This window comes from Pecten maximus, chromosome 18, assembly GCF_902652985.1.
Source record: "Pecten maximus chromosome 18, xPecMax1.1, whole genome shotgun sequence".
In the NCBI taxonomy this organism is placed as follows: domain Eukaryota; kingdom Metazoa; phylum Mollusca; class Bivalvia; order Pectinida; family Pectinidae; genus Pecten; species Pecten maximus.
This window is the reverse complement of record NC_047032.1, coordinates 23,078,778-23,094,561: the sequence shown is the minus strand read 5'-3', so window position 1 is coordinate 23,094,561 and position 15,784 is coordinate 23,078,778. Positions and strand designations below refer to the sequence as shown.

General features: G+C 36.4%; 1 protein-coding gene across 3 annotated transcripts in view; it reads left to right on the top strand.

The window, feature by feature from the left end:
• The first annotated feature begins 12,338 nt into the window (after positions 1-12,338).
• Positions 12,339-15,784, top strand: part of LOC117316461 (regulating synaptic membrane exocytosis protein 2-like) — a 94,687-nt gene continuing 91,241 nt past the window's right edge. For all 3 annotated transcript variants that reach the window (XM_033871054.1, XM_033871053.1, XM_033871051.1), the window contains exon 1: positions 12,339-12,865. In XM_033871054.1, the coding sequence (XP_033726945.1) occupies positions 12,717-12,865 (149 nt within the window). In that variant the 5' untranslated portion in view covers positions 12,339-12,716. The remainder of the gene's footprint in view (positions 12,866-15,784) is intronic.

The following is a 15,784-nucleotide window of genomic DNA, read 5'->3' as shown; positions in this document are numbered from 1 at the left end:
TCACAGATATGAAATGCTTCTTTTGTATGTTTTTTCTTTCTTTTTATATATTCTATATGCCGTGACATTTGTGAACTTCTACATTGTAGCGTGTAGATGTGTATCTTGATATATATATATATATGTCAAGTAGTAATAACGACAGTACAGACAAGTAAATTGTCGAATTTTCGAGGCAATCTGCCCCTTTATCAAGACACAGGTAAATTACATACGATCACATATAGACATAGAACATGGAACAGTTACACAAATATAGTAGGTAAAGGTATAGTTGAATTACTTCTTTGCCCCATATATATATATATATATATATATATATATATATATATATATAACCTGTGCATACACGTATGCATTATTAGAACATTTCAGTTTGAATTAAACATAGGTTATATTACAGGCGTCTGCTTCTGGTTAGTATTTAAAGAAAACGCACTAGCCCATACTAAAGTAAGAGTAGGGGGTAATTCTTTTTTCCCAAAAATACTAACCAGAAACAGACGCCTGGTGTGTACTAAGTAAATCAGATTCCATTGTATTGATCTGGAAGTCTGTCCTTGCTTGGTTTATAGTGATAACTCCTTAGCCTGGAAGTATGGCCTCTGAATTGTATTTGACAGTCTTGATACAACGAATGATACAGATAATTATTATACCTTTCCTTATTTTAAACTATATGAAAAGTAGACAATAGAAATGCTATTTGAACCACATCCTCCAAAAATGCTATTAACCAGGTTAATAGTCAAAGTGCTATTTACCCGGAATGAGCGCATTCATATTTTCGCGGAGTTTTTGGCTTTGTTCATTCTGATTATCCCTCACACCCATACAATAACTGTATATCAAAGATGAGTGTTGAACGTTAAATGCTATAAATAATAGGTCTAGGGTATTTAAGGGAATCACAGAATGTTTACATTAATGTTTGACAATGATAAAGCGAATGATTGTTTATACTCATCAACAACAGTGTCGGTTTAAAGTTAGATTGTCTCCTAAAGGAATTTCATATCAATATCTGTACACCAGTTATGCTTCACAGAATTATCTTAAAAGGTCAATATCGTCTGGATACTGGTTCGACTTTGCAAAAATTCAACATTGTTAATACTGAAAATGTAGACATCAAACATTGAGCGACGCCAAAGAGTTTGTAATTCATGTGGCCTATATTATATTGAAGACGGGTTCCATATTGTACTAGTGTCCTTGTTTCAAATATAATGAATATATTCTTGAAAATAAATGAAAAAATCCAAGTGTGTTAAAATTAGAGGAATTGTTTTCAACAAATACAAATACATGATTAATAAGTCAAATCAAGCTTGCAAATAAGAAAATGTTAGAACTCCTACATCAATTATGGCGTGTCAAACGTTGCAATATTCAATAATTCCGTAATTGTATTCAATATTTTATATTTATATTCAATATTTTATATTTATGTTTAATAATTAATATTTATATTCAATATTTTATATTTATGTTCATAATTTGTAAATATACATTGTATATTCGATAATTTGTAAATAGTTATTCAATAATTTGTAAATATATGTTCAATAATTTGTATTTATATTCGATCATTTGTAAATATATGTTCAATAATTTGCATTATGGGATAGCATGGGGGTGAATTATATTAGGTATCCCGAGCCGAGCCCGAGCACAGGTCTCGAGCTCTATATTTGGTTATTTCGTTTTCTCCTCAACAGCTTAATTGATTAAAATCATTTTTCTACAATAATTTGAGTTGTTATTTTTCAACTAACCGTGCCAGTAAAATTTCTTTTAAGTATGATGACATTCTTCTATCCAGGGTCAACTGCACTCAATCCTTCGAGTCTGACCCTTGACTAGGAAAGAGAAGATAAAAGTCGACGACTTTCAGTGTCAAGCCGTAGCGGGACTATTTACGTTTTTTTGTTAATTATCCCAGAGATTAGCTTTAATTTTGTGATATTTTTATACATACAACTAAATGTAGCTGGTTTCAAAAATAAAAATTTCAACATAAATTGCAATTGATTTCATGTCAATCGTGATTTTTTTTTTTTTTTTTTTTTAATTTTTTTTTTTGCAATCAAGGCGGCGATGCCCGTGCTAAGCGAGCTCGAACTATAAGGATGTACATGTATGACCGATCAGGGATATGTGCACATGCTGATGTTAACTGAACCTTCTATTTAGTAATACCTATCAAGTATATATACCATGGGGCCGCAGTGGCCGAGTGGTTAAGGTGTCCCGACATTTTATCACTAGCCCTCTACCTCTGGGTTGCGAGTTCGAAACCTACGTGGGGCAGTTGCCAGATACTGACCGTAGGCCGGTGGTTATTCCCAGGCTACTCCGGCTTTCCTCCACCTCCAAAACCTGGCACGTCCTTAAATTGGCCCTGGCTGTTAATAGGACGTTAATCAAAACAAATCAAACCAAAAGTATATATACCTCGTTACCATATACTTCTTGTAATGATACTATAACCCAATGGTCATCACCGGTATTACGGATTTCATTCATAAAGCCTAAGTCCACTTACGTTTTTTTCATAATTGGAGCGTAGCCCGAACCCTGCATACCGTTTACCTTAGGAAATGACCTGAACATAACACATAGTATTTCGGCAAAGTTTTCTATCGATATATTTGTTTTGCTTTAAAACTTACTGTACCTATATCCTATTACGTTTTGTTAGACCATCTAAAACTTTCAGCATAACTTTTAATTATAACCCATTTATATCATACTAGTGTTTGTTGTTATTATTATCAATCGGTATTATTATTATTACCCAACAAAACATTTAAAACCAACACTATAATCAAGCAATTACATGAATGTATCATTCACTGGTAATACCCTTACAGCTCGATCTCGGTTCCCAGGATGTCTGCCCTTACTACGGGCTCGGGTGAACAATTCGAGTTCAGTGATCGTCACTGTGGCTATAAAAAAAGTCACGATTTGACAAGAAATCACCTGAAAATTTTGTCAAAATTTAAATTTTTGAAACCAGTTAGGTTGATTTGTTGTATGTATAAAAATATCACAAAATTAAAACATGTCTCTGGAAAGTAAATAGTCCCTCTTGAGTGGGTGCTACAAAAAAATCACCCCCTGATGACTGAAAATCGTCTACTTACAACAACTCGAATTATTGTAGAAAAATTACTTGTGCTCGGGCTCGGCTCGGTATACACTAATTCACCCCCATGCTATCCCATAATGCAAATTATTGAACATATGTTTACAAATGATCGAATATAAATTTACAAATTATTGAAGATATATTCACAAATTATCGAATATATATTTACAAATTATTGAACATAAATATAAAATATTGAATATAAATATTAATTATTGAATATAAATATTAATTATTGAACATAAATATAAAATATTGAGTATAAATATTAATTATTGAACATAGATATAAAATATTGAATACAAATATGGAATTATTGAATATTGCAACGTTTGACACGCCATAATCAATGATTCTGTGTTCACAATTATAACCAATGATACAAGTAATTGTGTTATTGGTGTGCAATGTTTAGATCAGCGGATTCATCGCCCCACATATGAATTGTGTTTTGTGTGTATCTTGTTTGTAGTTTACTATTTTTAACAGTTGATTTATCTAGTATAGAATGTTACGGGTGTAATTATTGTAAGCGGTATGTAACATAGGGGTCAGGTAATTGGCTCAAGGTAATATAGAACATGAACTTGCCCTGGTTTGCGGTGAGAGCTCGAAAGTCCGGAACATTCAGTCTGTTGAACTGCGAGACACGACGCTACCACATTGGTTTTTAGTTTGGGTTAAGCCATGGCTTATTTAGTCAAGGTTTCGTTAATAATGAGAACTCGTTAGTCCATAGTTTCATTCATTGAACGACATAGTATGTATACAATGTACATATCTGTTCCTGGCCGTGTCTTATGTATGATGACCACACGAAAACATCCCGGAAAATGTTGACCACTCTCTATGTACGTGATGTTACACGAATACATCCAACATGTTGACCGGTCTCTATGTACGTAATGTTACACGAAAACATCCAACATGTTGACCGGTCTCTATGTACGTAATGTTACACAGAAACATCCGACATGTCGACCGGTCTCTATGTACGTAATGTTACACGAAAACATCCAACATGTTGACCGGTCTCTATGTACGTAATGTTACACGAAAACATCCAACATGTTGACCGGTCTCTATGTACGTAATGTTACACGAAAACATCCAACATGTTGACCGGTCTCTGTGTACGTGATGTTACACGAAACATCCAACATGTTGACCGGTCTCTATGTACGTAATGTTACACGAAAACATCCAACATGTTGACCGGTCTCTATGTACGTAATGTTACACAGAAACATCCAACATGTTGACCGGTCTCGGTGTACGTAATGTTACACGAAAACATCCAACATGTTGACCGGTCTCTATGTACGTAATGTTACACAGAAACATCCAACATGTTGACCGGTCTCGGTGTACGTAATGTTACACGAAAACATCCAACATGTTGACCGGTCTCTATGTACGTAATGTTACACGAAAACATCCAACATGTTGACCACTCTCTATGTACGTAATGTTACACGAAAACATCCAACATGTTGACCGGTCTCTATGTACGTAATGTTACACAAAAACATCCAACATGTTGACCGGTCTCTATGTACGTAATGTTACACGAAAACATCCAACATGTTGACCGGTCTCTATGTACGTAATGTTACACGAAAACATCCAACATGTTGACCGGTCTCTATGTACGTAATGTTACACAGAAACATCCAACATGTTGACCGGTCTCGGTGTACGTAATGTTACACGAAAACATCCAACATGTTGACCGGTCTCTATGTACGTGATGTTACACAGAAACATCCGACATGTCGACCGGTCTCTATGTACGTGATGTTACACGAAAACATCCAACATGTTGACCGGTCTCTATGTACGTAATGTTACACGAAAACATCCAACATGTTGACCGGTCTCTATGTACGTAATGTTACACGAAAACATCCAACATGTTGACCGGTCTCTATGTACGTGATGTTACACGAAAACATCCAACATGTTGACCGGTCTCTATGTACGTGATGTTACACGAAAACATCCAACATGTTGACCGGTCTCTATGTACGTGATGTTACACGAAAACATCCAACATGTTGACCGGTCTCTATGTACGTAATGTTACACGGAAACATCCAACATGTTGACCGGTCTCTATGTACGTGATGTTACACGAAAACATCCAACATGTTGACCGGTCTCTATGTACGTAATGTTACACGAAAACATCATACATGAACATGATAACCGGTCAATTGTAAATATTTTTTTCCCTTGTTTAATCCATTCGAACATCGCTGTAGATAATTTGACGGCCATTCGCTTGTTTGTCATTATTTATTCCAATATGTATTGTAATCTCTTACGTTTAATTTACATTTTCATCTTCATTTATGCTTGAGATTTGAGCAGTTACATGTAAGTATAAGAGGGTCTTGTATCTGTTTAGATATGGCACTATCTAATCAAACCTGTGCAATTTGCAAATTCAATGTGTGGTACTGTCACGTGAAATACTGATATCCTTATTTGACCCTTGGCCTTAACAAGACCTCAGTACCAGCCTTCCTAAGTAGTTACATAATTCAGTTTTCCGCGGGTGAAACTATCTACAATGTTAATTACTTACGTTTTCCCTTGGTGAAATGTATCCTTAGTTCTTTTGTTCCATAACAAAGCATCTGACCTCATATACAAAGGTAACGCCGGGAATGACAATCTTGACCTCTACGTATGACCCCGTGAACTGAAATGTCCCGCACGTAGTGTACAGTAATTGTGTATACCTTATATAATTGTATAGAATTTATGCATACATAAGGAACATAATTGCCGTGAGTGTCGTCGAGGGAGAGCAGACAATGCCAGTATCTAGCAAGGGAAATCACACGGGCAAAATAGTAATAAAGATACCGAATCATAAAGTATGTGTGTATGATAAAATTAGGCTTATTGTAAAGATGCTACATCAGCGACTACACTGCTTCTACAAAAATACTTAAAGTGGCATCCACGTTATAGAAATATATCTAGTTAACACACACAATAGGGGAAACACCGACGTCCTGATAATGACATTTTAAACGACCGAAAGGCGAAGCACCATATACATACTTTGGGAGGTAATTAAATTTAAAAGATATGCATGTAACTTGTTGCTTTATGTAAAACTATAAAACAGCCTATGCTTGTTTTTAATTGATCATAATTTATTTACTCTTTTTCGGAGATATAGAACCTTGGATTGTTTTCGTATGAAACACAAGAGAATGACAGTAATAAATTCCCGTGAATGTTTGGATTCTTTTTGATATGTGATTTGTTTTGTTTTTATTTTATTTTTCCTTTTTTTGTTTTTGTTTTTGTTTTTTTGCTGTTATTGACTAAAATATCAACCAACTCGGTAATGCTGGTTTTAATGATAGCCAATTTACAGGGACGTAACTATAGATGTTCATTCTTAATGCTTGTTTTATATGTTTCTGTAGGAGGCAGTAAGCTATCGGACATCTCCGTCGATTCCGTATCTCTCGGTTTTTATATATGATGTATCACATGTACATTTGTATGTAGTATCTCGAGGTTATCCAAAGTCCGGGCCATGGAGAATTCATTGTTCTATAGTTTTTGTCTTTGTTGCTATGGAAGTACATTTGCTGCCGCCACAGAGAGATACAGTATTACTGATACACAATAGATTGTTTACTTCAGATAATACATGTACTTACAACTGGCTAATTATGGAAATCCTCGCGCATACAAACCTCGATATAAACCCCTCGTAACTGAACGTCAATATATATATATATATATATATATTTCATTTTCATTTCGAACGAGGATCATTCCCATGAAATTTTCTTCGCATATATCACTATATTTACCCGACATTTTCTCCATGAGCATACGAAGAAAACTTTTGTCTCTTCTGAAAAAGGAACAGTCAATAGGCTCCCTGCATTGCAAAGAATAATGCCGACAAACCACTGGTATTGTAGTTCATTTCAACATATTTCATGGTCAAATGGATTGAATAACGGGGAAGTCTATATAAGTTGTTTCCAGGAAGGGTGGCTAGAGTATTACAAGAAATTTTCTATATCTGATAACTTTGATAGATATTTTGAATTTGATTATTTATTAAAGGGAGATAACTCACTTTTGATTGCATTTAAACATTAAAACAATACTATATCATCGCCGAGACATGCACAAACCGACATTAACTGACAAACCATAGATAAAGATATTAAATGTCATAACTACACGTGTATACATGAGTTACTATTTAACATTTGGTACAGTTTGATAAATAGACCAAACGTCCATTTGTAAATTCTGCACAGGTCATCACCACCTAAACCTCGATTAATTTATGTATGCGTAAATATTCAATCTGCTATCTAATGTCCATAATTACCCCGATATGTACTCATCTCAAAGATATACCTAAAACATTGTGTAGAGGAGCACAAAATAATTAAATGAAAATATACATTTATTACATATTAATCATATAGATTCAACATTCATGTTAAACTGTTTGGTTTGTTTTTGTTTAGCGTCCTATTAACAGCCAGGGTCATTTAAGGACGTGCCAGGTTTTGGAGGTGGAGGAAAGCCGGAGTACCCGGAGAAAAACCACCGGCCTACAGTCAGTACCTGGCAACTGCCCCACGTAGGTTTCGAACTCGCAACCCAGAGATAGAGGGCTAGTGATAAAGTGTCGGGACACCTTAACCACTCGGCCACCGCGGCCCCATGTTAAACTGAATTCACACATTATCATCAAGTGTTATATTGGAAATCATAATTGATTTGTTCATAAACAATTACAGGTTTTGTCAATATAGGATTTCTTTATATTATAAAAATTGAATACTTGGATTTCCTAATAGTTACATGAACATCTCTATAAAAGTCATGGTCCTATTTTGGTTCAAAGTGCACATGTAACACACTTCATTGCATATGAACCATTCTATATAGGTTATTTGTCTATCAAGGCCTCTTGTCTGTGCTCCTTTGAGTGGCCGTTATATACAGGTTTAACTGTATAAAATTTTCATATGTCTATAAAGTCCAATGTCCTCCACTCCTTTGACCAGCCATTTTATACAGTTTTGACTGATATATGTCTATACAATGATCACCTGTCGATATAGGCCACTTTTCTTTGTCCCCTTTGTTCTCAGTGACCTATATAGACAAGCTTAACTTGATTGAACATCTATGTTAAAGTGACCTTCATATGATACGTTCATATAATAACATGTCTATGTTAACCTCTATGTAAAGGTCAAATGTCTATAATGACCTCTACATAAAGGTCACATCTCTATGATAACCTCTATATAAAGGTCACATGTCTATGATAACCTCTATATAAAGGTCACATCTATATGATAACCTCTATATCAAGGTCACACGTCTATAATAACTTCTTTATCAAGGTCACATGTCTATGATAACCTCTATATAAAGGTCACATGTCTATGATAACCTCTACATAAAGGTCACATATCTATGATAACCTCTACATCAAGGTCACATGTCTATGATAACCTCTACAACAAGGTCACATGTCTATGATGACCTCTATATCAAGGTCACATATCTATGATAACATCTATATAAAGGTCACATGTCTATGATGACCTCTATATCAAGGTCACATCTCTATGATAACTTCTACAACAAGGTCACATGTCTATGATAACCTCTACATCAAGGTCACATGTCTATGATAACCTCTATATCAAGGTCACATGTCTATGATAACCTCTATATAAAGGTCACATGTCTATGATAACCTCTACATAAAGGTCAAATATCTATGATAACCTCTACATCAAGGTCACATGTCTATGATAACCTCTACAAGGTCACATGTCTATGATGACCTCTATATCAACGTCACATATATATGATAACATCTATATAAAGGTCACATGTCTATGATGACCTCTATATCAAGGTCACATATCTATGATAACTTCTACAACAAGGTCACATGTCTATGATAACCTCTATATCAAGGTCACATGTCTATGATAACCTCTATATCAAGGTCACACGTCTATAATAACCTCTATATCAAGGTCACATGTCTATGATAACCTCTATATCAAGGTCACATGTCTATAATAACCTCTTTATCAAGGTCACATGTCTATGATGACCTCTATATCAAGGTGACACGTATATGTTAAACTCTATATCAAGGTCACATGTCTATGATAACCTCTATATCAAGGTCACACGTCTATAATAACCTCTTTATCAAGGTCACATGTCTATGATGACCTCTATATCAAGGTCACATATCTATGATAACCTCTACAACAAGGTCACATGTCTATGATACATGTAACCTCTATATCAAGGTCACATGTCTATGATAACCTCAATATCAAGGTCACAAGTCCATAATAACCTCTATATCAAGGTCACATGTCTATGATGACCTCTTTATCAAGGTCACATGTCTATGATGACCTCTATATCAAGGTCACATATCTATGATAACCTCTATATAATTGGTTATCTGATTATACCCTTCCTGTTTCCCGAGTACCCGTTATAGACAGTTTTGATTTTTATATAAACCTGTAATCAACGATCATGTGTCAATTAATGCTCCTTTGAGTGACTCCTATTGAGTACCCAGGTGACTATGGTGATCGGTACCCGTACTAGTGTTATTGATTAACCAATACCCGAACCGGTATTAGTGCGAGACACCTGTTTCTTAGTTAATCACGGTACATTGTGTCCTAACCCCACCGGGAATGTAGTATAATCATCACATCAACAGTATCACATACGTCACCGTTATCGCTGACCGGGTGAACCCTCGCGTAAAACTGTAAATAACACGGTACAATGGAGCTCTCATTTGAAATTCGGTTAATACTCATAAATAATATAAACACGCAATGTAAACATGTTTGGTAGGATGTGTGCTGCCACCGTGAGTAATAGTTTACATCCACCAGGCGTCGTTATTACCCTATTTAATTAGATAAATAAAATTGCATATTTAATTTGCATAATATCCATCAATATAGTAATGTATACATGTAATGTACGAGCTTGTTTTGATGTGCTATTGTGAATTTCCAAAGTATGTGCTACCCAGTATGTTTTTAGTTAAAATATCATTCTGTCATTTCAGCTGGCATATGAAATCGGTTATAAGTATTTTCTTGGAATAATGATTTATGTTTTTATATGTCCATGGCATATTTTTCTTCTCATACGCACAGGACGTATACCGTTTATTCATTCATTCGTTTATTTTTTATTTGTTTGTTCGTTCGCTTGTATATTTATTTGTTTTCACTCGTTTCTTTATGCTTCATCAGAATTAACAGAATTATCGATATTCTGATGGTTTAATATATTGATTACCTTTTCTCTACACTTCAATAGAGACTGGTGTTGATATGGTGTCCGTCTATTTTGATATCAATCAGTCACTTATAAATTGATACAGATCTATCTTTGTATTACTTACCGACCTATGGCGTAAAAACCAAATCATGACGAACAAAAATGTTGATAATGCCATATGAAAAAGACAGTTGGCACGCGCATTTGTTCTAAGAACGTTAACCACCACACCGATCATCACTTTTTAACTATAGGGCAACACCATCTCGGATAACTGTACTATTTTACAGAATGCATATTTATGAGTTATTACTGCGGGTGCTTTGTAATAAGCAAAAATAGAAAATATATAGATATTTAAAATAAAAATCAATGATAAGCAAATCTTCATCATTGTCGGAAATTGGTATGGACATGGTTGACATGCTAAAAAGTAATTAACCAGTTTTGAATTTTTTCTCAGATTGATTCTGTAGAAAGCAGGGCGGATTGATAAGTTGTGAGCCTCGTATTGAAAGATTTGAATTTTGCCGGACATATTGTATTACTTTTCTTGACTGTTCAGAAAGCCATCCACTGCATGTTAGGGTTAGGGTTAGGGTGCCTGAAATAGCTGTTTTCAGTTTTGGAAATAGATGAAAGACTGATGGATTAGGTGAATAAGACGGATGATCAATCAATCTAAAGCCACAATCGTGAATGGCAGCCATGACAATGACAGACTCTTTCACCCTAACCCTAACCCTAACCGATTTTGTCCATTTTGCAAAAGAGGCTTGTCTTGCTAATTCAAGTTGACAATGTTCGATATATTTTAAATTTGTGAAAAGTTAACATTTTATTTTAATCAAATGTATCACTACGCTTACCTCATGTTTGTCAATGTGACATGTTTTGTACCACAATGACAATAAATGTATACCTTGCAAACTCCTATACACACTGTAGTTGATTTTCAAATATACATTAGCATGTGAAAATTATGTTTTTGTTAGGGTACCCCCTTCACTCAACTTGGAGGTCAACTTTCGACTATAAGAAGTAATAATGACTAATCATTTTTGAAGTTATGGTTCATTTTTATGAATCTTCAAATGGTGAAAAATTAAATAAATTTAGAGTGGCGGCCAACTGTTGACCCCACTTTAAAAACGTTTGATTTGGATTCTTGTTGGTCGATCTTCACACACATGTAAAGTTGGTTTCTTAACATTTTCTTCTTGTTCGAAAGTATGTTTTATGAAAGTACCTTGTTACACAACTAAATGTTGGTGTGCCAAGAGATAGGCGCTGGCCACATAGCTACTAGAATAAAGGTTGCAGAATAATCATGATGCTTATTCGCTTTAAGTATAAAACTTATTTTTTGTCACTCGAAATCATTAGTTTTATTTATAAGTTTTATGATTCTCATTCCTTGGATATTTCGTTCCGAAACCACGAGGCTTTAGAAACTTTAATGCTCCTTCTCTGGGTGGAGTATTTCCCTCGACTGTATTGAACTATCAGTGTTCATCAACGCGAATAATAATAATGATCACTTCGCGTTCATGAAATGGTATAGTTCTGCAAGCGTGTCTGCTCCACAATAACACACAGACTAGCATATGGTGTACCACAGGGTGTGTCAGTGTTATACTCTATATAGTCCTCTCTCTGTTCAATGAATACTGTAGTAATACATGCCAAACTAATCGATAAATTATGTAGGGTTTGTTCAGAAACGGAGAATGACAATTCCGTTTGCACTGCTTTCTGAGCCTCGTGACGTCATGGATATCTCCCATTCCATTGGTTGGATGGACATAAATATTGTATCGCCCCTGAATATATTATGGGGGAACGACTGGATGTCAAATCGAAACTATCGGAGGCAGTAGACCCTTGGAATACAGAGAAAGGGCAGAGCTGTAGGGGTCGTTTGGCCGAGAGAGGTCCATTTTGTTGTGTAAAGCCTTGGACAGGAGTTACTTATGGGATATGCTTCATTCAGAAGAGTGAATTTGCGAGGACTATAGGCGAGTGAAACTGAGAGGAGTCTTGTGATGTATTTTAGCCGGAGCTATGTACTGTAACGATCGATGAAGAGACAAGCGCATGTGACATAGCTTCGCTATCGATCGATAAACAGCTAACGCGGAGCTGGCGCTGCTGCCTTCTGTAGCCACTGTATACACATTCAACTCGTCGGCTTTCCACCAAAATGTCTACGAATAGACCAAGACCCTCTGTTCGGCCATCGCTCCCACCTATGCCAGACCTAACTCATTTGACTGAAGATGAACGCAAAATTATAGAGGATGTATTGAAACGTCAGCATGATGAAGAGGAGAAAGAGCAAGATATGATAAGGTAAGAGGTTGTTTAACTTCAAAGGCACTAATTTAGGCGATGGTCCGCCATTTTGTTTAAACGTTGAGGCGATGCACGGTTCTATCGGAGCATCGAAAGGGTTGAATTTCGGCGGTAATACACTTGTCTTGTGCTATATTTAGACACAGGTGCTATTTTAAGTGGGAATCTTGATAACCGCGCGAGATCATGACCCACACGACTCCGTAACGGCTGGTTTCCCTGTGGAGTCCCTCACAGTGTCGGTTGCGGGTACTGGGAAATACCATTGATTCAGCAATGGTGAATTAACGGTTTTTTTCCGTCCCATTTATTAATCAACTGTAGACATTTATCAACATGTTTGGTTATTTTTTGGGTCGTTTCAATTAATTGACTCTTAGAATAGATGTATGGATTTAGGGGAGTCGCCCTTGAAGCTCAATTTCGGTTAAAGCAGATAAAATGTGAGGGGATACAATGATACAGGGATATATATACACGCACCATCTAAATATTCAATTCACGTTGAAAATGACATTAATGGAAATGTCAAACGTCTATCCTTCTAATATTTCCACTCGTCGGTAGTCAAATTTAATACTTGGCTGGCTAGTTGAATGTCACAGGACAACGTCATAGCAGTATACTGCAACATTTATCTAGAATATATTTAATACATAAATACTTCAAACTTACCCCTTACATTTACATTATCTATTTATAAACATGTGTACATTTGAAAATATCTAAATAATTTTTCTATAATACAAATGGTCAATGTCTGTAATTGTGGTGATACGGTATGTTTTATTGTTTGTGAATTAGTGCATATATATGCCCGATTAGAATGTTCAGAAATATGTATGTTAGTTTAAACTTTCTTTTATTCAGACATTTCAAAAACATATATAGTTACAAAATTGAATGTACAGAATAGGAAATAGAAACAAGTGTCTCAGACACTTATGTAAATCTATCACCTTTTATGTAAATATGAATGTTGACGCTGACATACTTTAATGTAATATAAATTATATTTGTTTTCTCATTAAAACTTACACTAGTAAAACAAGGTGACCAGTTAATCAATAATACATACTTAAAACCGTTGACTAACATATGGTGAATTATAAGCAAAGTGTGTAGTACCTTCAATGAATGGGATGTATATATGTAAACACAGAATCAGGGAAGGTTAGGCTGGGTGATAGACTGGATCAGTGAGTGTTAGACTGGATTAGTGAATGTTAGACTGGATCAGTGAGTGTTAGACTGGATCAGTGAGTGTTAGACTGGATCAGAGGGTGTTAGACTGGATCAGTGAGTGTTAGACTGGATCAGTGAGTGTTAGACTGGATCAGTGAGTGTTAGACTGGAGCTGTGAGTGTAAGACTGGATCAGTGAGTGTTAGACTGGATCAGTGAATGTGAGACTGGATCAGTGAGTGTAAGACTGGATCAGTGAGTGTTAGACTGGATCAGTGAGTGTTAGACTGGATCAGTGAGTGTTAGACTGGAGCTGTGAGTGTTAGACTGGATCAGTGAGTGTTAGACTGGATCAGTGAGTGTTAGACTGGATCAGTGAGTGTTAGACTGGATCAATGAGTGTTAGACTGGATCAGTGAGTGTTAGACTGGATCAGTGAGTGTTACACTGGAGCTGTGAGTGTTAGACTGGATCAGAGAGTGTAAGACTGGATCAGAGGGTGTTAGACTGGATCAGTGAGTGTTACACTGGAGCTGTGAGTGTTAGACTGGATCAGAGAGTGTAAGACTGGATCAGAGGGTGTTAGACTGGATCAGTGAGTGTTACACTGGAGCTGTGAGTGTTACACTGGATCAGAGAGTGTTACACTGGATCAGTGAGTGTTAGACTGGAGCAGTGAGTGTTAGACTGGATCAGTGAGTGTTAGACTGGGTCAGTGATTGTTAGACTGGATCAGTGAATGTTAGACTGGATCAGAGAGTGTTAGACTGGATCAGAGGGTGTTAGACTGGATCAGTGAGTGTTACACTGGATCAGAGAGTGTTACACTGGATCAGTGAGTGATAGACTGGATCAGTGAGTGTTAGACAGGATCAGTGAATGTTAGACTGGATCAGTGAGTATTAGACTGGATTAGTGAGTGTTAGACTGGATCAGTGAGTGTTAGACTGGATCAGTGGGTGTTAGACTGGATCAGTGAGTGTTAGACTGGAGCAGTGAGTGTTAGACTGGATCAGTGAGTGTTACACTGGAGCAGTGAGTGTTAGACTTGATCAGTGAGTGTTAGACTGGATCAGTGGGTGTTAGACTGGAGCAGTGAGTGTTAGACTGGAGCAGTGAGTGTTAGACCGGATCAGTGAGTGATAGACTGGATCAGTGAGCGTTAGACTGGATCAGTGAGTGTTAGACTGGATCAGTGAATGTTGGACTGGATCAGTGAATGTTAGACTGGATCAGTGAATGTTAGACTGGATCAGTGAATGTTAGACTGGATCAGTGAGTGTTAGACAGGATCAGTGAGTGTTAGACTGGATCAGTGAGTGTTAGACTGGATCAGTGAGTGTAAGACTGGATCATTGAATGTTAGACTGGATCAGAGAGTGTTAGACTGGATCAGTGAGTGTCAGACTGGATCAGTGAATGTTAGACTGGATCAGTGAATGTTAGACTGGATCAGTGAGTGTAAGACTGGATCAGAGAGTGTTAGACTAGATCAGTGAATGTTAGACTGGATCAGTGAGTGTGAGACTGGATCAGTGAGTGTTAGACTGGATCAGTGAGTGTAAGACTGGATCAGTGAGTGTTAGACTGGATCAGCAAGTGTTAACTGGATCAGTGAGTGTTAGACTGGATCAGTGAATGTTAGACTGGATCAGTGAATGTGAGACTGGATCAGTGAGTGTTAGACTGGATCAGTGAGTGTTAGACTAGATCAGTGAGTGTAAGACTGGAT